Source organism: Dermacentor andersoni, chromosome 3, assembly GCF_023375885.2.
Source record: "Dermacentor andersoni chromosome 3, qqDerAnde1_hic_scaffold, whole genome shotgun sequence".
Classification (NCBI taxonomy): Eukaryota; Metazoa; Arthropoda; class Arachnida; order Ixodida; family Ixodidae; genus Dermacentor; species Dermacentor andersoni.
Window position 1 is genome coordinate 114,071,858 of NC_092816.1, and position 26,919 is coordinate 114,098,776.

General features: G+C 45.1%; 1 protein-coding gene across 1 annotated transcript in view; it reads left to right on the plus strand.

Moving 5' to 3' along the window:
• Positions 1 to 844: 844 nt before the first annotated feature.
• The window catches only part of LOC126539366 (neprilysin-1-like), a 37,474-nt gene continuing 11,399 nt past the window's right edge, over positions 845 to 26,919 (plus strand). Inside the window, exons 1-3 of the mRNA XM_055074105.1 lie at positions 845 to 1,032; positions 17,764 to 17,996; positions 18,711 to 18,854. Of these exons, the coding sequence (XP_054930080.1) occupies positions 870 to 1,032; positions 17,764 to 17,996; positions 18,711 to 18,854 (540 nt within the window). The 5' untranslated portion in view covers positions 845 to 869. The remainder of the gene's footprint in view (positions 1,033 to 17,763; positions 17,997 to 18,710; positions 18,855 to 26,919) is intronic.

The following is a 26,919-nucleotide window of genomic DNA, read 5'->3' on the forward strand; positions in this document are numbered from 1 at the left end:
ATTAGTAGTAATTACTCGTTTTTCCACTGCGGCAGTTCTACCCGTTCTCGTCCTCCTTTCAAGCCTCATCTCTACAATTCTAAATACGTCTCGTCTGTTCTTTCGCGCTGCTAGAAAGGCAAATACTGCACTTTCTGGAATAGTTTGCAGGGGTCACGAATAATTACAGCTGCAAAGAGACTATTGTAGCTACACCAAGAGCTCCAATGGGCATTCTGCACATGCCACGCGATGAAAAGGTCCAAACGAGTTTCTTGCGTCAACTTTCCTCTCATCCACGGTCCTGCAATGTGTTTACACGTTCTGAACGACCCCTCGAAGCGGCCTGCAATACAAAAATAGAAGCAGCGCAAAAGTTGAAGGAATAGGCAAAGAAATCTTCGCTTGATGTGGTCATGGCCTTATCGCAAGCGAAAGATCAGTACCTTCAAAAGGGGGAGCGCGGAAGTTCACTTGCAGCTCAGTTGCAAGTGAGCGCCTCTCTTGTTTGGTTTTTATTTCAGCACTACTTCAGCGCTTCCTTTTTGCGATATGTTTAACCAGGAACTATCCAACTAACTGAAAGTTATTAACTATCCGAAGAACCAACTATCGTAGAGGTCACTAGCATTGCATATTGTAGAAAGCCGGTAGAGAGAACGTGTAGGCTTAACAAACTTTTCAAGATGTTTGGGTGGCAAGCTTGCACAATATACGCACAACAATGGACGAAGTTACAATGATTGACAAAATCGAACGACATTTTCATTGCACTAGCAGACCTTGATTTCTACCTGCTGTATTCGACGTAACCCGGATTTTCTTTTTCTTATTGTTATTATGTCAAACAATCAGTGATCAGCAAGAAGACATTCGTGGAGGTAAACAAAATGGCTTCCAACATTCGCAAGGCCTATAAAGCGGCATTCCGTTCGTCAACGTGGATGATGGGGTCAGTACGGCGAAGCGCCCTACGAAAAATTACGAATATGCGGCTACATATCGGTGCCATTGGAGCGCCGCTTGTTGGCGCCTACGTGGAGAAATATTACGGTGAGTGTCTAGCCTTGGATCACATTTCACGTGCGCATTGAATCAGAATAAAAAGTCCATAAATACGCACGTTTCTTCAGTTGACCTTTAATAAGGCCAATGCGCTGACGTTACCGTCGTGCTTACGTTGCCTGAATTGTCAGATTCTGCGTCACAGCGAAAAAGTACATCGTACCTTGAACCGACTAACTGGTGCCCCGGCCTTGGAATTTTCTTGCTTTCTCTCAAGAATTATTGAGGCACCGTTAGCCAAACTTCCGTTCATTGTCTAAACAACAGCAAAACAGTTTCCAGAATTCCAGGATTCACGTGATTGAAATTTGAACTGAGCCTCTTATTTAGGTGTGGGCCTCTATCTAACACAGCTATGCGTTCAACGTAAAATTTAACGTTATTTTATTCCATACCTTAGACCTATTACTGAAGTTTTAACGCATTGAATGTTAGTCAGCAAATGCATAAGGAGCGAGTGAGTTCCACGTCTGTATCAACGCTTGAGACATCCAGGCGTGCAGATGTAAAACGCAAACCTACAGACTTTCGTCGTCTTTGCGTACGTTTTACGTCGAGGTCCGTCTGCTACTCTAAGTATCCTCTCGAGGGAGGCCGCGCTTTATGGAAAGGATGCGGCGTTTACGCAGATGACAGCTGACGTTTTATTATGGCTGCTTGTTTCTTTTTTTTATGTCTACACGCCGGACAAAGAAATAATGCACCATGCAGTTTTCCTTTTTGCCCCATGTTGCTGTGCGATACAATGCATAATGGCAAATTGGAACGTGTTGTTTACCCTGCCTTGTATATTGCGCTTCATCATGAAACATTGCGCTACGCGAGTGGGGATGACGATGCACAAGGCCGCATGCTTTCTAATAACTTGTTTTAATATTCTAGAACGCGAGACTTAAGTACCTCACAGAACTGCGCAAAACAGCTCAGAATTCCATACAGGGCGCAGATAGCTATCACGTGAATTATGTGGAAATATATAGATACGAGGGAAGTAGCAGCATTTCTGTATCTAACATAGCAATTTTGTTGTTGCTGTGGAATGCAAGAAGCTTCTACGATTTCCTTCGATAGTTTATTAAAACGCCTAAATAGAATTGCAGTGTTGTCAAAGAAGCGTTTACACGCACACTCATTGCAATGCTAGAACAAATGTTTGCTTGGATGTCCTTTTCAACTGGACTAGCGTTCGCTTAATCTTGTGTTCACGCATCTGCCGGTTTGTCTGACGTACACGTGTCTGCAGTTCATAGAGATCCTATACGTCCTACATATCCTGGACTATCCTGACGATAGGGATCGTCAGGATCATCCATTTGGGTGTGAGGAAGCGGCGAAAAGTCGACTTCGGCACGAGCTTTGCCAATAACAGCCTTATGATTGGAAGTGCCACCACAAGAGGATATCATAGGAATATGCTAACGGAACAACAAACTCTACTGTATATGCGAGTCATTGAATGTTGGCGCGGGTGCAGCAACATTCAATGACTTGCAACATTCAATGTTGCAATTGCATTCATTGACAGCAACATTCAATGTTGCTGCATGTTGCAACATGCGGCAACAGGGGTAATGGGCTGTGCGCTTGCTGTGCAGACCGACAGTGCAGACAAGGGTGACATTACTTTTTTTAGCGCGCGACAAAGTTTTTCTGTAATTACAGAAACGGCGGATCCTTTGTCGACTTGTACAAGTGCAACCAATTCCGTCCACACATATTTCAACAACGCTCGTTGGGGAAGAGCGAGCCCTTGTGCTATTCGACACGGACGCAGTTTGCAGTTAGGTTGAATTGGGACGACGACGCATTGTGAAAAATTGTGAACCTCACCCTCACACCGATGATCAACGTAAATGGAGAGGGGAGAGCTACCACCATGATGACTATACACAAAGTTAGTGGCAATGCCGCTCCAGCCCCCACCGTTGTGGTGTCTCTTCTTTTCTTCATGTACGCGTCTCATTTTTTTCACTGGTTTTCTCAACTATCAGTTACGCCAGCTCTGGCATTCCAACATTGTTTTCACTCTGGAGGCCGAGTGTAGGACTGATCTTAACCGCAATGTCGTGCCTGTTGAAAAATAGCTTAGTGAGATTAGGGGCACGATCAGTGGCACGAATGCGCTGTGCTTCACGAATCAACGACAAATGTGACGCAGAGCCGAACGCCCTTTTAACGTACGGACTGGCACACGTATCCGTGGGTCACGTGTAATAGGAGTTTCTAGTACATATTTTCACAACACCAGCAAGCTATGTTTTGTATAAACGTAGCTTATAAATCCTTTTTCTGCGTTGTATTAGGAAGCACGCATCTGTAGGTGCCATTGAATGCGATAAAATATCATATTCTCCACCAACCTGTACATTTTGACGCTATTAGAAACACTTGTGCGCGAAGTCGTGGTATCTAAAATTGGCCTCACATCGTTTCCTAACCCAAGTGAGATGTGAAAACTCGTTAATAAGTATGACCACCACAAAGATGCCGTTTTATTGATAGGTTTTTGCACTAAAAACCTTAGAATTGGCAGATGTACCGCCTCGCATTTGTAAGTCACCAAATAATCGCTGTATTTGTGCGCCTGATTGAATGCAGTCGTAAGAGTTTCTGGAAGTGTTTACCGTCCTTAGAAGCATCATGCGCAAAGTGTTGTTTCCTTACATAAAGCTGGAAACCTGCTGACACGTTCTTCCTAGAAGGCCACACAATGCATCAAATTCTTGATTTGTCTCACTTAGCCGTCTTGTTTAAACAGGCTACAAGATGTTAATGAATTTCAATGAACGTTTGTGAGCCGCCTGAGGGTTTTCCACGTTAGCAATAAGCCACCATTGTTTTCAATAACCAAGCATAGTTGCTTCCTCCCACATTTCGTTGAATGCACTTGTGGAAGTTTCGCTTGTGCTCAACTTTAAAGTATTGCAAAGCACTGTAGCATATGCCATCAGACTGAGGGTGCTGTTTGTCTCCATGTCCTTAAGGGCTGCGAGTAGCTTGGTCATAGCGAAAACGTTCATTTCCAAACACTTCCACTTTTCGTTGCACGTCGGACGGCCGAAAAAGTGCTCGCCAGCATCAGCGGCCAGTTGCTATTCAGCGTTGTTGAGATATAGCGCCAGGTTTTCCACTGCAATCCTGATTTGTGTCTGCATTTTCACCGGTAAGATAGCCGCGTGGTATGGTCACAACAATTGTAGTGTTCTTGCTTGTTTTGTCGCTACAGCTTCAAGGCATACTTTCGAGCATGGCCCGTAGCAAGGTGGGCCTGGCACAAAAGTTTGGCAGAAGCAGTGTACCTAGCCGAAGGCTGCACTTTTGGAGCATCTTCTTAAGCTCTTCTGCTAGCTGTGGGGGCCTCTGCAGTTCCATTCAAAGGTCAGCAGATGGTTTGCCTTTTGTTAAGACATTGCATTTTTGTAGGTTTGGGCTTTACATCCATCCGAACTCCCGCTCCATGCATTTTCATCAGTCATTTTTTCATGAACATCTGCTCGGCAATATACAGGCTGCTTTTGTTTCTTGGTGAAATAAACTTGCCTCTGCCCTGAACTTCCAGTTGTGCTTCTCCTCACATCAAAAATGTCCGGCCTTTCGCAATTCATAGCAGAGTTCATTACTAGATATCATGAACTCAGCGTTGAGGCATTGACGTCTTTCTGTGGTTAACTTTGAAATGCAGCTATCTTCTTGTCAGTATCTGTCTGAAACTAGCGTTTAGGTTTGATCTGTATTTTGAGCTTTAGCTCTGTCTCAAACGCTGGAATAGGTTCGGCGAAGGCTTCCTTCATTCTGCCCTAGATGCTGCCTGTCCATCAAGCGCAGTAGGCACTTGCTGGGAGTTTGGGCCATGCGACTTTTCTTTAATAGGCTGTCAGGGATTTGCGCTCCGTCGTGATCGCGTATGCGCGTCTGACCAAAGGATTTGAGTGGTTGTTTCTAATGACTGTCACATGCTTTGTACGATTGGCTTGGCGCTGACTTCAGGCTAAGCAGTATTACCGGCTATCCGAATGCTTGATTAGTCGTGGTTTTTCTCATCGTTGTCGTGAGAGACTGTTGTGGACACCTTTGCAGTAGAGCAAACCCTTTTTTCATACTTTTAACAGTTCCAGATGCAGGAGGCTTGGGACGTCGTTTGCGCTTAGACTACTGAGGCTTTTCGCAACATAGGTAGAACTGCAGGTGGGATCTCCCCACTGCTCTTTAATCGTCTCATTTTACCGCCTTAACTGCAATTCATTGACATAGGTAATGTACGGTTCCAACTTTTAGTTCTAATCTTGGGCCCTAGTGCTTGTTGCCAAAGTTGGGTTAATGTTCTATGGCAGTGGGAGCAATTCATGTTTGCAATTCTGTAGAGCTTCGTGCTTGGCATGCAGTCATTATCGAGGAGAGGTCTCTATATTATTTGACCTTAAAACTCAAACTTCTGGCCCTGACCACTTACCAAATGTCTTCTTGTGGTGGTAGGCCAAGTGTTTGGAATGTTTCTGCTAATAATATTTTCCACGTCTCTTCTCTCTACAAGTTTCTTGTCAACAGAAAGACCCCCGGAGTGATTCCAGTGTTCAAGACAAAGGTTAGATAAATATCAGGCAATTTTATTAACATTCACTTGTTGTCAGTTGCTTTAAAACAGTAATTTGAAATACATTACTGAATTCCGCGACGATAGCCTTTTTGAACAAGCTTGCAGAATAGCTTCCGGACAACATTCTAAAGATAGTTAGCTTGCTTCATTTATGCTATAATTTGCTTAGGTTGGTAATAGTAAAGATCAAAATGCTTTTATTCTTAAAATTTAGGAAAGTATTTCGTTGGCCCCTTCATAATAAATCATGAATAATTTTCTAAGCTTTAATTTAGAAACGTTGCCATTCCTTAACTGATTGTGCCTTGGATTGCAGCGTACGTTACTAATTTTGAACAATTTGGGGACGTGGAAGGGCAGCAGTCTGACTCTGAATACGTGAAGTCTTGTAAAATCCGGAATTACACAGGACTACGTCCTAGGTTCCTTGCTGTTTTTTAAGTGTAAATGATGTTGTGAAAGTAGTCAAAATTCCTGTTTAAATAAGCTTGTTCGCCGACTATTGGGTTTTGTTCCGTCAGATAGCTGTTTCTAGCTACTAGTAGTACCTCAAAGAAAGCCTAAATAAATTTATCACTGGTGAAAACAGCGGGAATGATCAATAATGCCGAAGAAAGTGTATTCCTTTAAGTTTTGATAAAGCGCAGCAGTTTCAGCAGTTAACACGACCTTTGACTGCTCGAAAAAGTGACTAATAGTTCTTGCTTACGTCGGCAGCCTTACTAGAAATCAAACCTGGAATCTACATACTAGCAACATATGCACTTCCGCCTTGCGCACTCTGTGATTCTTTTGTTGAAAAGTTAGCCTAAAAAGCTCGTGCTCTGGGACCCTTACACTTAATCAAATATTTATTGACACAAATTCTTCTTTCTCGTTTTTCGAAGGTCGCCATTTTATCTGCTAACAGCGCGAAGATATTCCTCGGCAAGATACGCCTGCATGATTTGGAACTTGCCTGAATTCGTCGTTGATTCTCTCTGATGCCTACGTTCTCAAACTTTCTGTACTTAGGTTTGTGAGCGACGCGAATATCGTTGCACTTTCTGGAAGCTATACGAGAAGCAACGACTGCGCTTGAATCATCGACGAGTCATGTACAAAAGCTAAAGCGCTTGACCTGCAGATAAGATTTCGACGATTCGCGAGTGTGCTCACCACATTAGTGTGCTACTTGTATTGCTGGGCACAAGTTTGCCTAATGAACAGTTAGTTTCGTGAATGCGTTGGTTTTTCACGGTGGTTGTTCACTGTCACTAAAATGTCAGATCTGGTGGAGGTAACATCCTCCGCTGAGTAAATAGTCCCACTGCGTTAGGACATCACCGTGGTTTGCAAGTCGGAATGAAAACATTCTGATGCTGTATTTCTCGCACCCTCGTCTACATTCCCTTGCAAAGCGATGAAGACGAGGAAGCCTTCCTAGGAACAATACGCACAGAGGCATTGCGTGCAGATCCAGGATTTACGAAGTCTGCTTAAGTACTTAGAATACAACACCAACTTTGCCCCCAAGTCTATTTAGGCGTAGCTTATCTTTGTTTTTCTAGCGAAACGACGTCCTCGTGAAGAAGTACACATCGCCACAGCGCGACAATTAGTTCGTCCATGTGTCATCAGCTCTGCAGTCAGAAGTTGCACACTGTGTACATGACCACAAAGCACTCAGATTTTCCTGCACTCTCTCGATGATTCAGAAGAAGCATTACTGATCAAGGCTCACCGCCGAGGTCGCTCACTATTTCAAGACCTGCCGAGACTATCAGTGACGCAAGACACCACCCACAGGACCAGCAGGATTGCTACAGCTAATCGAGCATGCTTTCCGACCATTCTATCAGATCTTCGATTTATCTTAGCCCTTTGCGACATTAGTTTCTGGGAATAAATGGATCATTGTCGCTGCCGCGTACTTTACCCGCTACGAGGAAACGAAAGCCCTGCCCAAAGGCAGTGCGGCAGAACTGTGGGATTCTTCGTCGGCAGCATTGCGCAATGACATGGTGCTCCAGGCGTACAGATTATGAATAAAGGACCCACGTTTACATCAGGTCAAGCTGAAAGCATCCCGTTATACAGGAAGATCATTCACTGAACTAAAATTACCTAGCACCCGTGAACAAATGGCCTTACAGAATGCCTAAATAGGACAACCGTCAGTATGTTGGCAATGTACGTCGACGTCGAACTGAAGACGTGGTGTGCCGTCTGTAAAGGGGGTTAATTCGGGTCGTAGAGCAGCAGCGACAAACGCAGCACCCGGAGGTAGGGCACAGCCAGAAAGCGAACTGGGTACGAGCCACGCGATCACCACGGGGCATTTCAGCCTGCCGATCTTCGTCACAATCACCCCCGGAATTGAAGAGTAGCCGTCCTGGCGACCTAGGAAGGGGTGAGCGGATCGTGATACGCCTTCAGCCGGTCAATCCACACAGTCTCGTGCCCCCGACGACGCAGATCGGGAGATGGCGAATGGGTTCGACGACGTAATTAACTGTTTATGGCTGCGAAACCACGCGTCTGATCCCGTGGTACTTCGGAAGGAGCTTGGCCTAAAGGCCAGAAGCAACAACAGGCGGGACCCAAAGCCACTCGAGTGAGTCGGTGGGCAAGGGGTGAGACTGTGGGCGGAGCTTATGACGCTCTTTTTGGCGGCACTGTTCAGCAGACGTCAAATAATGGGCCAGTTGTCGACATACCTAGGTGTACTGAGTGACCGTGTAAACAGGTGAGCATTGAGCAGGGTCCGGTCGGTACGGGAGAACCGTATTGATTGTACTGGAGCGATGGTGGCCGTAAAGCAGAAAGAATGGCGAGAATCCGGTAGTGGCTTGAGAGGCAGTGTTATGTGCGCATGTGACGAATGGAAGTACAACATCCCAACTGGAGTGGTCAGACGCAACATACATTGATAGCATGGCACCAAGAGTTCGGTTGAATCATTCTGTTAAACCATTGGTCTGTTGATGATTAGTTGTAGTGCGCTGAATAATTGGCCATTCAGGCATTAGCGACTGCTGGACGTCCGAGAGGAATACGCGACCCCGACCGCTCAGTCCTTCCCGAGTGTCGCCATGGCGGAGAACACAATTTTTTAGAATGAACGAGGCGACGTCTTTTGCTGATGTGGCAGGCAAGGTGGCGGTTTCAGCATATCGTGTCAAATGATCTACGACGACAACGATCCATCTGTTTCCAGTGCCATTAGATGGAGGAGGCCCGTATAAATCAATGCCGACACGGTCAAATGGCTGAGCTGAGCAGGGAAGTAGCTATAGAGGTGCGGTGGAGAGATGCGGGACACATTTGCATTGTTGGCAGGCAAATCAGGAGCGTACGAATTTGTGGACGAAGTTGTACATCCCCCGCCAATAATATCGTAGGCGAAGCCGTGTATAGGTCCTTGACACTTCGCCGTGACAATACTGCTGGTCAGAGTGAAAAGCGGCGCATAACTCTTTTCGAAGATGGCGGGGCACTACTATGTAAGAGCTATGTGCGGCCGTCATTGTGGTAGTTGCAGCGGTATAAAAATCCATGGTGGATGGTGAAATGCTGCGCCTGTCGGCGTAACGCTTGAGGTGCTGAAACTGCTGGAGGATTTGACGAAAATAGAATATCATAACGATCCATGGGTATTTTCGTTGCTCCAAGGCCATGTCCAGCCTGTCAAGTGGTTAAATATCATGCCTGTAGTTAGAAGTACTGGTGTCTCGAGTAATTGAGAAATGCGAGATGGCATCGGTGTCAGAGTGTCTGCGTCTAGAGCGATAGACGACACGGATTTCATATTGCTCTATTCGGAGGGCCCACCAAGCGAGGCGACCCGACGGGTCTTTGAGGTGAGAGAACCATCAAAGACCATGATGATTCGTCACCACGTGAAAGGGTCGACCGTAGAGATATGGGCGAAATTTCTGAAGAGCCTATACGGTAGCCAGGCACTCTTCTTCGGCTACTGAGTACTTGTGGCCTCAGGTATTCTTAGGGCGCGACTAGCATAAGCAGCCACGTATTCGGCGTTAGTGTCCTTACGTTGTGCGAGCATTGCACCAAGGCCGACACCACCGGCGTCAATGTGAAGTTCTGTAGGTGCGCTTGGATCAAAATGGCGCAAGTTTGGCGGAGACGTGAATAGGGGACGAAGAGTTGCAAAGGCGCCATCTTAGGCTACCGACCAAGTAGAAGGTTCATTGTCACCTAGGATAACTTGGTTTAATAGAGCGATCAAAGTAGCGAAATTGCGAACGAAACGTCCAAAATAGGAGCATAGGCCAATGAATCTGCGTAATGCTTTGAAGTAATCATTCATAACAAATACTTACTGAAACTCTCCATGTTCTTTTTTTTAATTTTATTCCGTTTTTTTATACATTGTCATGCTGTTAACAAGCGTTCTTATTACTCATACGCTATAAACATGTTTTGATATTACTCTTAGCTCTCATCTGTACTACTGTTGCTTTAAACATTGTGTAACATCATAAGTGTCTTTAAAAGAGATCCCGATACAGTCTTTGACTATGGGACCTCCTTATGTATACTACGCACATGTAATTATCTGCATTTTTTACTAATAAATAAATTATGAAATTATGAAATTATCAAGTGAGTGCGCTTCGGGAAATCCGATACGGCGCGAAGTTTAGCAGGATAGGGAAGAATGCCTTCTTTGGAGACAACGTGTTCTAATATAGCCAGTTTTCGAGCTGCAAGTTGGCCCTTTTTTCGTTTAAGCTGGAGACCAGCATTCCGGAGAGAGGACAAAATTTGATGTAAACGGCGAAGTGGGAGGGAAAATTAAGGGAAAAGACAACAACGTCGTCGAGGTAGCAGAAACAAGTATGCCACTTCAGGGCGCGTAGGATGGCGTCGATCATGCGTTAAAAGGTGGCGGGTGCGTCGCACAGACCAAATGGCATTACAGTGAATTCATACAAGCTGTCTAGTGTTACGAACGTGGTTTTATAGCAGTCAGCGTGAGCCATAGGCACCTGCCAGTAGCCAGAGTGTAGATCTAAGGAGGAAAAAACTCCGCTCCTTGCAAACAGTCAAGTGCGTCGTCGATGCGTGGCAACGGGTGTACATCCTTTCGGGCAATCTTGTTAATCCTTCGATAATCAATGGACGCACATTGTTGCGGACGTTCGATGCAAGTAGGCGAGAGTGACGTGCCACGTGTCGAGCACGGACAAAATAAAAATATATCGGACGATTCTCTTCCGTACGCCAATGGTCTTGAGGTCGTGTGTACTGCACCACTGGCCGGGCTGTAGGGGATACATCATCATCATCACCATCATCATCATCATCCTGGCTACGCCCCCTGCAGGGCAAAGGCCTCTCCCATACTTCTGCAACTACCCCGGTCATGTGCTAATTGTGGCCATATTGTCTCTGCAAACTTCTTTATCTCATGCGCCCACCTACCTTTCTGCCGCCCCCTTCTACGCTTCCCTTTTCTTGAAATCCAGTCCGTAACTCTTAATAAACAGCGGTTATCTTCCCTCCTCATTACATGCCCTGCCCATGCTCATTTCTTTTTCTTGATTTCAACTAAGATGTCATTACCTCTCGTTTGTTGCCTCACCCAGTCTGCTCTCTTCTTACCCCTTAACGTTACAGCGATCATTCTTCTTTCCGTAGCTCGTTATGTCATACTCAATTTAAGTAGAACCCTTTTCCTAAGTCTTCAGGTTTCAGCCCCGCAGGTCAGTACTGGTAAGACACAGCTTTTATACACTTTTCCCTTCAGGGATAATGGCAACCTGGTCTTCATGATCTGAGAATGCCTGCCAAACGCACCCTAGCCCATTCTTCTTATCCTGATTATTTCAGTATCATGATCCGGATCCGCGGTCACTATCTGCCCCAAGTAGGTGTATTCCCTTACCACTTCCAGTGCCTCGCTACATATCGTAAACTGCTGTTTTCTTCACAGACTGTTAAAAATTACATTAGTTTCCTGCACATTAATTTTTAGACCCACTCCATTCCTTTGCTTGTCCAGATCAGTGCGCATGCATTGCAATTGGCCCCTTGAGTTACTAACCAAGGCAATGTCATCGGTGAATCGCAAGTTACAACGGTATTCTCCGATAACTCTTATCACAAAGTCTGCACAATACAGGTCTTCAATTACCTCCTGTAAACATGCTGCTGCGTGTTTTTTCGCAAATTATTCCGTTGTGCAAACTCTACTAATAACTCTCCTCTGCCGCTTCTATTCCTAGAGCCTATGCCATATTCCCCCACTGATTTTCTCTAGCCTGCTTCTTGCCTACCATGGCATTGGGAATAAACTGCTTCTTTATTGGAATCTTGTTGCTTTATTTATAGACGGCTACAGTGGCTCTGGAGGCGCTATAGATATATTTCAGTATTTTCACATGCGGCTCGTCTACACCCTGATTCCGTAATGTCTGCATGACTGCTGATGTTTCGACTGAACCAAACGCTTTCTCGTAATCAATGAAAGCTATATATAAGGCTTCGTTGTATTTCGCACATTTCTCTATCACCTGATTGGTAGTGTGAATTTGGTCTATTGTTGACTACACTTTACTAAATCCTGCCTGGGCCCTTGGTTGACAGAAGTCTAAGCTGTTCCTGATTCTATTTGCGATTACCTTAGTAAATACTTTGTAGGCAACGGAAAGTAAGCTGATCGGATTATAATTTTTCAAATCTTTGCCGTACCCTTTCTTACGGATCAAGATTATATTGGCGTTCTGCCAAGATTCCGGTACGGTCGAGGTCATGAGACATTGAGTATACAGAGTGGCCAGTTTTTCTAGAACAATCTGCCCACCATACTTCAACAAATCTGCTGTTAACTGATCCTTCCCAGCTGCCTTCCCCTTTTGCATAGCTCCCAACGCTTTCTTTACTTCTTCCGGCGTTATTTGTGCAATGTCAAATTCCTCTAGACTATTCCCTCTTTCATTATTGTCCTGCGTGCCACTGGTACTGTATAAATCTCTATAGAACTCCTCAGCCACTTTAACTATCATATCCATATTAGTAACAATAACGCCGGCTTTGTCTTTTAACCCATACATCTGATTCTTGCCTGGTCTTTGTTTCTTCTTCTACGCTTTTATGCTTCCTCAATTCCTGAAAGCATGCTAAATTCTATCCATATTATAGTTTTATGTCAGGTATCGTGCGCTTGTTGCTAACTTGGAAAGTTCTGTCAGTTCTCCAGCTGTAAGGTTACAGCCTTTCATGCACTGGCCTTTCTTAATCAGATATTTCGTCTCCTGCAAAAGCTTACGTGTATCTTGTCTAACGAAGTTACCACCGACATCTATTACATACTCCTTAATGATTTCCACAAGATTGTCGTTCATTGCTTCAACACTAAGGTCCTCTTCCTGAGTTAAAACCAAATATCAGCTTGTAGCTGGATCCGGAATTCCTCTAGTTTCCCTCTTACCGCTAACTGATTGATTGGATTCGTATCTACCAGTTTCTTCCGTTCCTACTCAAGTCTAGGCTAATTCCGCATCTTACCACCATATGGTAACTGCAGCGGACCTTGCCGAGCACGTCCACATCTTGCATGATGCCAGGGTTAGTGGAGAGCATGAAGTCTATTTCGTTTGTAGTTTCGACATTCGGGCTCCTGTACGTTCACTTTCGGTTGCACCACTTGCTGAAGAAGGTTTTCATTTTTCGCAAATTATTCCGTTCTGCAAACTCTACTAATAACTCTCCGCTGCCCCTTCTATTCCTAGAACCTTTGCCATATTCCCCCACTGAGTTTTCTCTAGCCTGCTTCTTGCATACCCTGGCATTGAAGTCGCCCGTCAGTATAGTGTATTTTATTTTGACTTCACCCATCGACGACTGCGCGTCTTCATAGAAGCTTTCAACTTGCTGGTCATCATGACTGGATGTAGGCGCGTAGACCTGTATGACCTTCAATTTGTAAGTTTCACAACAAGACCTGCCACCGCCTCGTTAATGATATAGAATTGCTGTATGGTACCAGCTATATTCTTATTAATCAGGAATCCGACTCCTGGTTCGCGTCTCTGCGCTAAGCCCCGGTAGCACAGGACTTGCCCTCTTTTTAGCACTTTATATGCTTCATTGGTCCTCCTAACCTCACTGAGCCCTATTATATCCCATTTATTGCCCGCCAATTCCTCCTATAGCTCTGCTAGACTCGCCTCACTAGATGATGTTCTAGGATTAAACGTTGCCAGGTTCAGATTCCAATGGCGGCCTGTGTGGATCCAGAGATTCGTAGCACCCTCTGCTGCGTCACAGGTCTGACCACCCCGTGGTCACTTGCTTCGCAGCTGCGGGGGACTGAGGGCCGGGGTTTGATTGTTGTATTTATATGGGAGGTTGTGGCCAAGTACTGCACTACGGTGCCCAATCCTGGGCTGGTCAGAGAGTGCGTTGCCAGTTCTGGTCACTAGGCGAGGCCGCACTCGGGGCCTTTATATACAATTTAATCAACACGCAGATATTTTTTTCTTTTTTTTTTTTGATCTGATGGAAAATTGACGTCAACAGGATTCATATCACGGTCCTCTTGCACGCGAGCCGGATGCTGTACATCTACGCCAGCGCTGCATCCCTGAAGGGGATACGGGCGGGCGCAAAAGCGGGCGAAGGGGACGCTAGGTCTGTGGTGCAGGCCTCGTAGCGACTTCGGAGTGCGTTAGGGGAGCGGCAGTCGGAGCCTGCTGGAAAGACGGCGAAATGCGGTCGGCTACTTGCTCATTGATGACCTATTGGAAAGCCAGCGCGAACGAATAACTCGACGGGCCATGTGTAAGTGGAATCAGAGCAAGCTGATGAGTTACCTCTTCATGGACGAATTGCTTGATCTGAAGCAGCAGCGAAGTTTTATCCGGGGCAATAGCCAAGCTCAACATTGAAGTGGCCTGAGGAGGAGATTCGCAGGCGGCTATGCGTTGTTTGCGTAGTTCGTCGGAGCTCTAACAGAGACGGACGAGTTCAGAGACTGCCGGCGGATTTTTCTCCAACAGCATCTGAAAGGCGTAGTCTTCAATGCCTTTTTAAGATATTTTGGATCTTCTTGGCATCAACCATGGTGCCGTCAACACTGTTACAGAGGTCTACAACATCCTCTATATAACTGGTCAATGTCTCGCCGCGCTGCGGGACGTGACCACGCAAACGTTACTCGGCGCGAAGTTCGCGAATGGCCGGTCACCCGAATACATCCGCCACGTTAGTTTTGAAGGCTGTGGATCAGCCTGTGGATCTTCATCACACGTCCTTCTTTTTAGCCTGCGTTTACAACTAGGCGGCGCAAGAAACAATACATATGATGCCATTCAATCTGGTTTACTGAAAGACCACAGTGACAACGCTCTACGTCATGCTACCGCACGTCGCCGACGACAACAAGCTTGACGTCACCGCATATCTCCAGCGCGCCGACGAAGCCCGCCATCACGCTCGCATGAGCATCAAAAACCAGGAGAAGCCTGAGAGACAACAGTTGGGTTTGTACTCCGGTACACCAATGTGGGCTAAGTGAAAAACTTCTGTGACGCTGTTTTGGACCGTGCAGGCTGCTCCGACGTATTGGCACAGGGGATTCGTCATGCCGGACGGCATTACGCCATAACAAAGTCGTCGCGAGCACCCTGAAGTCATCCACGTGTGCATCTCAAGCAATTCTACGCACGCTAACAATCTTTGGAACTTTCTTTCGTTGTTGTTTTGGATGTTTTGCTACATTGTCGTTTATTCTTTTGCTTTTTTTGTTATTTGCAGGATTATAGCGATGCTTTTTAAGGCGTGGCATTGACACGTGTACTTGGTATCCATTTTCGGGGGACCGCATTTCATCCGCGAATAAAATAGAGTGTTCGCTCAGCGGAGGGATCACCTTCATGATTGAAAACCTGCTCAAACGTTATCGTGAATTCTATCTGGTGTCTATGCTACGTCGAGCCTCGCCTAATCATTGTGTGCGCGACGCGAATGGTGTTGTACTTTATAAAAGGTAGGCCTGCACCAGCAATTGCGCAGGAAGCTCCTATTAGTCATAAAAGCTGGAGCGTTTGACCGGCCGATACAGTATCGACAATCAACGAGTGTTCTCGCGGGAACCCTGGGGGGTACTTGTTTTCACGCGCACGGGCTTTCCCTATAAACTGTTATTTTTGTGATTTTTGTGATTTTTGTGATTTGTGATTTTTGTGATGACGGTTGTTAACCGTCACTAAAACGTGAGGTTATACTATTGAACAAAATCGAGGGCACACTGTACAATGTTTTATAACGTATGTTTAAATCTGAATCAACTTCCGAACTGCTGAATTCGGATAGCTTTACTTCGCTGGAAACAAGAGGCATGAATTCAGGACTTCAGCTTCACCACTTATTCAACAAAATAAATGTCGCGGTCAACCTCGAAAGGCGAAGTGTCGATTGGGAGAACAATCTATTAGACAGCTGTACGAGTATAGCAGTTTAATCGGCCGTATAAGCTTGGAAACCTTCGCTTACTAATTAAATTAACAAGCATCGTGGTACACTTGCACGGGCGAACATGAAGACATCTTATTCGATTACCACGGGCACTCGCAGTCGCAAAATTCCCCCTCGCGCTGCCTCTTGCTTCAAGGCCAACTCATAGCCCCGTACGATCCTATCAACCCTCTGCGCGCCTAGACCCTACCCATCGCAAATCGCTTTCAAGACAGGGACCTCGTCAACCGCGCCTTACGCAGCAGCAAGCGCAGTAAAATTGCTTAGTGTTACTCTCGCATTGATGAGTTTTACCTTTCTTAAAACTTTATCAACATTCCATGTTTACACTGCATTATCACAACACACAATTTTTACCATTTCCACCATAAACTCCTGACGGATTTTGGTCAGTTGCGGATTCTTTTACCGCGTCTGGTGCCATGCTCTAATTTAAATTAAATACCTTGCAATGCTGAAATCAGTTTCTTAGGCAAGGCATGCACGACATTTTGTATGGTTTGCTGCGTTCAAATCCAGTCAAATCTAGTGATCTTAGGAGATATTTGTATTTTAAGAATCATCGAAAATTTTGAAATTTCAGACAGCTTGGGTAATTAGGTTTAGTATTCTGTAATTCAAATATATGAAACTATATCCGTTTTGTAAACTGCATATTGTAATGCATCTAAAGCGAACAAAAATCTTCTACACCGCTCTGAAGTATACCAATCATTTGTGGCTAGGACTGTTGCAAAAGCGTCGTAAACATTGGAAAAAGTTACGTGAGATGTAGTGTAAATTTATGCACTGAATTCGCCAGGCTCATTTATTCTTACAGATGCAAGTGACATAATTGCAATCCCCGGTTCTGGTGCACTTAAACATTTGTATGCATCGCGTACTTTAACTTCTGAGGGTACAATTACTTGGGACAACTTTTCGAAAACGTTCTCGGTCCTAAATTAACAATGCGCTTCCTAAAGTACCTGTGACTCAATTGCAACACATTTCGCTCTGTGTGATCCAGCGTTTTCATATAAAATATTTCTGTATTTTACAGGTATCCAAATTGTTGGGCCCGAATCAAAGCATCCTCTGCCGTTCTTACTACTCACATGTATAAATAACTACTTCAGGCACATAATGACATTTCCAAATAGAAGCCTATCATTTTTCAAGGCCCATGCACGGAGAAACAATTTTGAAACTGACCCCAGGTGCAAAAAACATATAATAAAGTATGATTTCGAGCAACTTCTCTGGAAAAATGCCTTTTTAGATTTGTGTAGAGCAAATGCAATACACGGAAAGCCAATGTATTTCGTGGCGAAGTTTGGGAACACATATCTCGTAACATGCGTCGGTTTCAAAATTTGTTCCTGGCTGGCATGCCCTGCATACTCACCAGCTACAGCTGGTACATTACGACAGGTGCCCTAAGTGTAAAGGTGTAAATACTTCTTGGCAACATTTTCCGAATTAGACGAACGTGAATTTCCTTTCCACAAATAATGTCAGCCTCTTGAAGTAAGTGAACTCAGCTAGTACATTGTTCTACCCGCCTGATTCCATTTTAAAATTTCTGTTAAGACAAAAAAAAAAAAAAAAACGTTACGCGTCTTCGCTGTCTGTCTTATGAATGATACATCTCTTGACAGCGAGCATTCCAGACTTGCCCACTGACCATTTCTTCAGAACTTGGCGGCAGGCCGCAGCAGCAGCCGTTCACCAAGCTTGGGCAGACAGTACGATGCTTCTCAATAAGGAGACTGAGGCGAACGCGTTTTACATGGCCGAGTTCAACAGACTGTTCATCCTTCCATCGGTTCTGCTTCCCAACATCCTTTTCACGGACGGTCCTGCTGCCTTCAACTACGGTAGCCTCGGCACGGTGAGCATAGGCATTGGTACGATGGGATACTCGCTAATTTGTGAGTCCTGCGAAAAAGGAGCAGTTCTTTTTGCATACGTTAACTAATGCCAAGTATGACACTTCATGTTTGAAAAGACGGAATACTTCGCGCGTTTATGCACTTGCCGCGTGACTTTCGAGGTGCTCAAGTATAATACGTGCAAACGGCGAATAGGTGATGCCAGTGAATGAGTGTCCTTTCGTCTTATAATTAACTGCACATGCACCTTTATCATTGCCAATGCATGTGTTCCCTTGTTGGAAGATGTGCTAAAGAGAGCAAAGGTACTGTTGCTCATACACCTCCCGAAGAGATGACAGCATTCTGGGCTTTGCGGCGGATTGAAAACCTCTAGCAGTATTGTACTGAACTGCTTTCATGACAAGCGGACCATTACAGAATCTGAGTGGCTCTCCTCTAAGTGCTCCTTGATTTCAAGCACTAGATAGTCTTCAGACTTAGTGATTCCTTTCACACCGCATTTCCAGCGGTGTGAACAGGTAAGCCGGCCACCAGACAGCGCCAACGCCACATTTACCAACTCATTGGTTAGCAAAACGTCCGGCCATATCGCCACGTTGCTGCTGATCTCAATACCACTGTAATGAGTGAACCCGGGCGGATTAACCATTGTCCACTGTTCAAGAGTATTTAAAATCGACTGCGTGACTTTGTTTCTCTTTTTGTGCCAGATTATTGGTCACGAGATCATGCATGGCTACGACGTCAAGGGATCGCGGTATGACGAGAACACCAAGCTGAGGCGTTGGCTGTCGCCTGAGTCAACCGAGCACTACGTGAACAGCACTCTCTGCTTGCGGGACTTCCACGTAGATGTGAGTTAACTCTCGGGCAACGCTGGCCGAAGTAGCTTCGCATTACGCGCTTTCTGCGACTGTACTCGTAGAAACAGCTTCTTTTCAGAAGTAGCACAGTATTTCTGACAAATACCGTATTGCGATGTAACTTCTAATGTAACCTTAAAAGACCTACCCTCTGTCTGAAACACTTCGTCTTGTTGATTGGATCCTTACACCTTACCTGAATCTCAATCAAGTTACGCTGAACTTCTTCTCTAACCTGGATCGCCATTCTTTTCAACTTTCCACTTTTATCAAAAATGTCTCCATGTCTCCATCTCGACATATTGGATGAATCCTTTTTATTCGTAAGTTTCCGCATGATTTGCTTGATTATTTCAGCCTAGGCTTATAGAAGTAACGCGGCCAACTAAACACAGCGCAAATGACGCCTAGCAGTAGTTTCTGGATTCTGGATGTACGGCTACAAGCATACATGGGCCGGACATGCGGTGAGTTATAGGGCGCGACCTGTAACTACATCCGTGGTCACTGATTTAGGGAATATGTCGCTTATTATAGCATACATTGGTTTGCGGAGCTAACTTCATGCCGAAGCGTATTAAGCAAATGTTGTATTACACACTGTTCTCTTCTGGTGGCAATTATTGCTTTTTCGTTTAGCGTACCACATCGTTTACTAATACCAACCGTTTGCATCTCCTTTAAAAAAGTCATTCGAAATATTGTGAATGTGCCGCGACTAAAACACACTGAGCCGATCTTTAAAGCACTTGGTATAACCCCCTTTCCTCATTTGAACGACACTTTACTCCGCCGACTGTATAGAGCATGTATTACGAAAAATTACTGTTTCATGTTACAGCTTTCCGCATTAAAATGCAAAGATCCTGAGCACTCAACGCGAACTAGTTTGAAGTGGTTAGTACCTAAGACCCGAACTAATTATAGCTGTTAAATGTTGTGCTACACTGTCCCGTATTTATTAAACAGGGAATCTCAATCGATCCACACTTGGTTAAGAATGCCAACTTTCTTATCTTGTGTTTGTTATCCGTTTTTTTTTCATCTGAAAATGTTTTCACGCTGTTTCTTTTATGTTCCCCTGTACTACTGTCAAGCCTCTGTACGGTACGCCGGCATCGTCAAGCCTTCTCCTTGGCATTCTGCCGGCGCACGCAACATCCTTATGATGTTAAAGAAATTTATTGTATTGTATTGCATTACTTGAACGCGCATGTGTTCTAGGGTTGATTCGTTGGCTTCAATAAAGGCAGCCATGCCACTACTTCCGAAGTTTCTTCTTATTACGTTCAACCTAGAATAGCTCTGACCGCTGACATTCCGAGCGCACCCACCGCGGTAGCCCAGCGGCTATGAAGCGTTTCAATTCCAGCCGCGGCGGCCTCAAGTAGATAAGGGCGAAATGGAAAATATTGTGTAATTTGATTAAGAGTTGCAGTTAATGATGGCCAGGCAGATTCTGTATTAAAACGCAATCTCTCATTACCCACGCCCCCTCCTACCCATATCATATTTTTGGCAGGTATTACTACCCAATTTATTATTTGGTACCGAGTGCAAGCACCTCAACTTCTACCGGGCCGTGCCATCAGCAGCACTTTGACGTTTTTTGATTACCGTAAACAACGCTGCTCAGAAAGGTATTATACCGGGTGTCCCAGATAACTTGGACCAATATTTAAAAAAGAAAGCCAAAGAGCTCTAAAGAAATCGTACCGACTACATAGTAGGCGCAGCCGTGTGTACTTACAGCCATTATTTTGTTTTCATCACGAAGTATTCATTCAATAATGACTTTTTATTAGTGAACATTTTTATGACGGCTTGAATCCCAAAAAATGTCAATTGCAAATTTGTAGAGCACCTTAAATAACCTCCGAATCGAGCATTTATTCGTGCTGAAGTGTGCCTGGTTGTTGCTTTTTTTCATGAAAAGACATATAGCTCCGAAATACGCGAAATATGAAATAGATGTGTGCTTGCGCGTCGCAGTTCGAGCGCCTCCAAGCAACTTTCGAAAAGTATACGACTGCATTCATTTCCCGCCGCATCGTACGAGGCATCATGCAGGATGGCTCGAGAGGCTCCGCGACCTAACTAGCGTGGTGTGATAAGCGTCAGCATCTGCAGTCACAAGAATGCGATGCTCCATCATGAGGCACTAGGGATAGCTTTACCCTTCGCGTATCATAAAGCACAGCTGAAAAAGAAATTCAACCAATGTTCAAAAAAAGTGCGCAAAAGGACGCGAAAAAAGCAAGAATACCAGCTCTCGGAAGAACAGAAAAGAGCTACTCAGGAGTTTATTTCAATAAAAGATAAGCGGAAAGCACGCAAGACGTTTCAACCGCCACAAAGAACCATCCAAAAGTGCAAATAGTTTAGCCATTTACCCTTTCTGTCTCTTGAACCCTGCAAAAGAGGCAAAACGGTTTTTTACCTATTTCTATCTTCGTCACACGCTTTCTTTATGTAAGGATAGGCCGACTGCATGAAGGTGCCTTAAACAGTCACGTTTCACACCAGTTTTGAGCGCTTGTTTTTCTACTCGCACTTATAGCACGTGATCAGACAGGTCACCGTCTGGAACAATCCAACACTTGTTTTTCTCGAACACTTGTTATGTTGAAGCTTTGACCAACGACGTTGGAATCTCGCGGCACATATTACTTACTTTAGGGCGTCCGGTGTGGTAGTTTCGCTGCTTTTCACGCAGTCTTTCATGTCGCCTCACAAGAAGTTCAGTGGTGTCATGTCCGGCGACATTGCTGGCCAGGGTTACAAGTCCGTGCCGTCCAATCCACTTTCGAGGAAAAATCTCGTCGAGCTACGCTCGAGACTGAATACTACTATGCGTAGGAGCACCATCGTGTTGAAACCAGAAGCCCCGAAGTTGCGCAAGTGGAACAGTGAAGCAGACGTCGTTCACGGGGCCCTCGAGGATGTCGTTGACGTAGGGTTGCGTTGTTAGTGTGATGTCAAAGAAGATGTGTCCGATGTTGTTGCCACCAAAAATACTGCACCACACCTTAAACAACCACTAGTATTGGTGTCGTTTTTGTGTGAGCAAGTGGGGATTCCTATCACTCTAGTAGTTCGCGTTGTGAAGATTAACTTGTGCGTTTATCGAGAACTTCGCATCATCCGTCAAAAGCACGCGAATGAGAAGGCCCGGTTGTTCTTCACATTTCCTGAAAATTCATTTGGCAAAGTCAACTCTGCTTTCAAAATCTCGTTCTTCAAGTTTTTGATGAAGATTTACATGGTACGGGTGCATATGCCGTTGCTTTAAAATCATCCGCACTGATGACCCTAAGGTTCCGGATTCCGCACTGGCGTCGTGCACACTACTGTGAGGGTTAGCAGCGAAGAATGCCAATACATCAGTTTCCGCTTCTTCAACTGCCGTCGCAGTCCTCTGTCGCTTTCTTGTGAAGCTCGCAAAGGACTTAGACGTTCTAAATATTTTTACGTACTAGGGCGTCCTCCACACTGCCACATCCGGAATAGCTTGACTGCCTTCCTCTTGTCGCCGTGCGCCGTTCCCAGAGCCAGGATCGTATTAGCCTTCTTATCATTCCTGAAGCGCAAACCTGTCTTCTTGAAGTGCAGGTCACTGGCCTGGTACCGTTGAGATATCCCATTTTCATTTACGGAATGACAGGTCAAGCAACAATAATTCACGTAATTGACAACAGCATACGCTGGCCGTACAGATCAGCCAAAATGAATTAGATGGACGTAGCCAGTGCAAGGTTTGTTTCTATTGCTAAAGGGAACAAAAGGAACACACGTTCCGGGTGTGCCTATCTACAGAACCAGATAAGTGCGGAAAATGACAATCCCAATTGCGCCGTCACAGTTTCTCAGCTTCGAAATCCCCCCTCCCTCCCTATGGCTCCGCTATGCTATCAATACATCAGTGGCATGTTCTCGTGAGGCCGCGACCATCACATAGCGTGAAGCACTGTATCGAGCTGTCGCCGCTATTAACTTGAGATAGCTTGAGTAGTGGCGCGCGAAGGCGTATCTCTTTGGTGTCTTGGATGTTCCGCGTGCTTTTTTTTTCTTGGTAATACCAACGAGGCAAAGCTGATCACGAAACAAATGCTTGATTCAGAAGTTATTTGAGGTGCCCTACAAGTTAGTAATTGATATGTTTGCGATTGAAGCAATAATTAAAACGTTCGGTAATTAAACTTAATTAACTCATTGATACCCTGTGATAAAAAAAGTACTGGCTCTAAGTACACACGACTACGCTACTGTGCAGTCTGTATGATTTCTCTCGAGCACTTAGGGGTTTTTTTTTTTTTTTCTCGGTCCAAGTTAACTGGGACACCTGGTATAAGTGGCCGTAAGTTTGAACTGCAGCTAACTGGAGTTGCCCCGAAAGCCCTTTGAAAAGATATCCGGCGCTCAACACACATCTATACAGCGCATGGCGCTACGTCATGCGAGAAAGTATATCTCCAGAAGTAAACGACATAGAATGCGACCCTTTCACCTAAAGAATTGGAGTCCACACATATTGCATACCCTTTTTTTTGTATCGTAGGCAACTCATTTGGAACCGTGAATCCAGCGTAATACGGTGTGGAGCCCGCCTGTTGACCAACACAGGCATGTTTTTCTGGCAGACTACAATAGACGCAGAGCTACCGCTGATTCAGCTATTCTGTTGTACAGGGGGCTTTGAGACATAAGTCAATGAAATTAAGGCGCACCGCAGACGCGTGTTTGCTACAAGCAACAGTCTCTGTTTCACATCAGTCGTCACGTATTCCTGCATCAAAGCGTTGGTGAATCAGATCGGCTTCGTGTTGTTTGCTTGCAATAGAGCCGCACTGTTGAGCTTCTGGACGGCATTGAACCAATAATTACGGTGTAATTTATAGACACACAGAAACGGACCGACGACTTTGCAGGAGGCTACACATGTATAAACATAAAGCATCTGGGCTGCTTTAACATGCACCCAAAGTACCGTACACTACCGTTTTCGCCTTCCGCTCCTACAGAAATGAAAGCTCCGCAGCCCGATATCCAACGCGAGGTGTCATGCTCAGTAGCAAGGCTACAAGTCACTAAAGCACCGATGTGATTCTGAAACATTTTCCGCCGCTTTATTCTATGTAGTATGGAAGCTCGTTGCGGTGGTAAAGTATTCCTGTGAAAATACAAGCCAACATTGCCGAACCGAATAATGACCCTCGAATTCTCAACACAATTCGTCACTCGAAGTTGTTCCTACACTCCAACGAGTTGAGCACAGTGCGGTCCGTCGACTGAAGAATTTTCTTGCGTCGTCGTGGATTGTTGAGTATTGGAATGTTCCACAATACTGGAGTTAACATTTTATGGCTAGCCCGGTGTGTGTTGGGTGTCCGCTACCCTGCTGTTCACGTATAATTAAAACGTTCGCTAATTAAAATTAACTTATTGATACTTTGTCATGAAAAACATACTGCCCTAAGTACACACGATCTCGCTACTATGCAGTCTGTACGATTTCTCTCAAGCACTTGCGTTTTTCTTTTTAAATCTTGGTCCAAGTTAACTGGAATGCAGGAGATACAATATTGTCGCACGTAATATCCCAAAGCCATCAAATCGCAGATCCGGCTGTGTAGCCGTTGTCATCTTTTTCATAACGGTACAACAACAACGTTGCTTGATTGTGCTGTGTAGCATTCCCGAGTGTTCAATGCTGCCCGCAGGAAGTTGGCATTCCATCGTTCTCTGAAAGCTGCGTCCTATTCCTAAGTGTGTGGGCCTAGTAGAAAATATCAGAATCGGCGACAAAGGGGAAAGCAGGTAGCTGGTGAGCGAAGTGCCGAACGGCGCAGTCAGCGGGAATGGTACAAGCCGCAGTGGTTTCGAAGCAGTGGTTAGGTGACGGCGCTGAGTCATTGCAGAACTAGATAAAGGCCAAAAATTAGTAACTTCCCCGTACTGGCGCATCGTTCTCTTAAGCCTTATTTTACTACCAGGGTGGTACACTGTATCTGGGTGAGGAAGGTTGCACCGGCTCATGTCGTTGTGCTGTTGACGGCAGATATGCATTCGCGCAACCGGACGAGATTGTTCGACGCATAGAGGAAATTAAATTAAATTATCGGGTTTTACGTTCCAAAGTACGATCTGGTTATGCGGCACAGTGTAATAATGCACTCGGAAGTAAATTTGATCGCCTGCGATAACTTACCGTGCACTAAATACACAGTACACATGGACCTTTTTCAATTTCGCCCATATCGAAATGCCGCAACCGCAGTCGGCATTTGACCTCTCAGCGCTCTGCTTAACAGCCTAATTCCATAGCCACTAAGTCACCACGGCGGGGCCACGTCGAAGCATCTAGGCAGCATTCGCATGGCGTTGAACACTATTGTGCTCTAGCGTACATTTCAGCAAACAGAGAAGACTGAAGTCGGTTGTTTCCTAAACTACAGTGATGTTAGCCGAAAATCTATCAGCATTCACGCCGTCCCTCTTCTTCAGGCCGACTTGAACATATCTAAAACCACATTAGCTATGCTTTTCTGTAGACGCTGTGGCAGCTGTTTGTTTGCAGATAGCAGGCTGAGGCTTTGCCGTGAGCAGTGACACTTCGCTCTACATATTTAATGCGGAACCATTATATGTCCCATGAGGCAGCAAAGCCGGCGTTGTCTTCAACGAGTGCTGCCAAAAAGCATCATCGTTGTTGAAGGTTGGTACAAATTAGAGCAAGATAGATTAAGGTGGAATAAGATGGTTTAAGGTGCAATAAAGTGGATTAAGATTAATTAAGGCTGGTACAAAAATACAGCGACGTCGCATAAGGTGGAATAAAGCAGAGTTGCGAAGAACGCGTGAAAACGTATGCTGTTGCGTATGATGGAAGTAACAATTAATTACAGATAGCACAATGTCTTCGCATTGAAATCAAGTAGGGATACAATAATGACTGCCAAGTTTATAGCGGTTGATATGAGTTGCAAGTGCCGTACCATATTTGGCAACAACACGAGTGCTCAAGCAACAAGGACAGACTATAATTCTATGGACCATGACGCAAAGTAACTCGCAGTGTCTCGCAGGAGTACCCGGATTTTGCTGTATTGCGTCACGTAGACCAGGGTAACAGTGACACAGCGGTTACCGGTCTCGGACAGTGGGAACCGCCCAGGCAAACCCATGCCAAATTCGCTGGAACGCGAGCTATAATTCTCAACATGGTATAACCAGCCAGTGGGACGCACGGAGACTGTCTTGCACATCTGTCAATGCGGCATCTCTTCACATACTGCTTCACGTCATCGGAAATCAAAGGCTATTAGTGTACATTAGCCAACTGCACGGGCCAGGGCTTTCGGATGGCCGATACGACTTAAGCGTTTTTCAATGGGCCCGCCCATTAAAGGGGCTAAGTTATGCCTTCGAGCACACGCAAACATTATACTTCGCCTGGTCTAAGGCATTATGTCCCTAACACATGCAAGGACCTGGCTCTTAGTTTAAGTTAGCAAAAAGCTGGAAAAACAGATCGATTACTCATTTGTTTGTTTTCGACAAAATCGAGCATTGTTTTCTATTATGGAAAAATAAATTATCCATAACCCGCTCCTCAAACTACTTCCCTCTTGCTGTTTTCGTGATTGCACTCCTACAACGCTTAATACTATTACAATATTGTACCTCTAGCGCAAGGGTGTCTCTTTCTACTTGAGCGTTTATTTCGTACTGTAGGCTCGTGAATTCGCACTATATATATGACGTGCATCGCTCCGAGCCTGCGACAAGTTTTTCATCTATATTCAATTCAAATAATTTACAATTTCTTTATTTCAATTATAAAGTACAAATCATTTCCCCCATGTTGTCCTTGGCGTGTATGTTGCTTGGCTTCTTATGATACGAATAATAAAAACCAGGCCCCTCAGTTAGCCCCCTTTCCTCTCGTTTACTACATAACGAGGACCTCAAATCCGGCAACATTGATGCCTTCAGGTAGCACGTGGTGATTTGTTGGCCAGTTGGCTTCACCCAAAAAGATCAAGTAATCGTGACG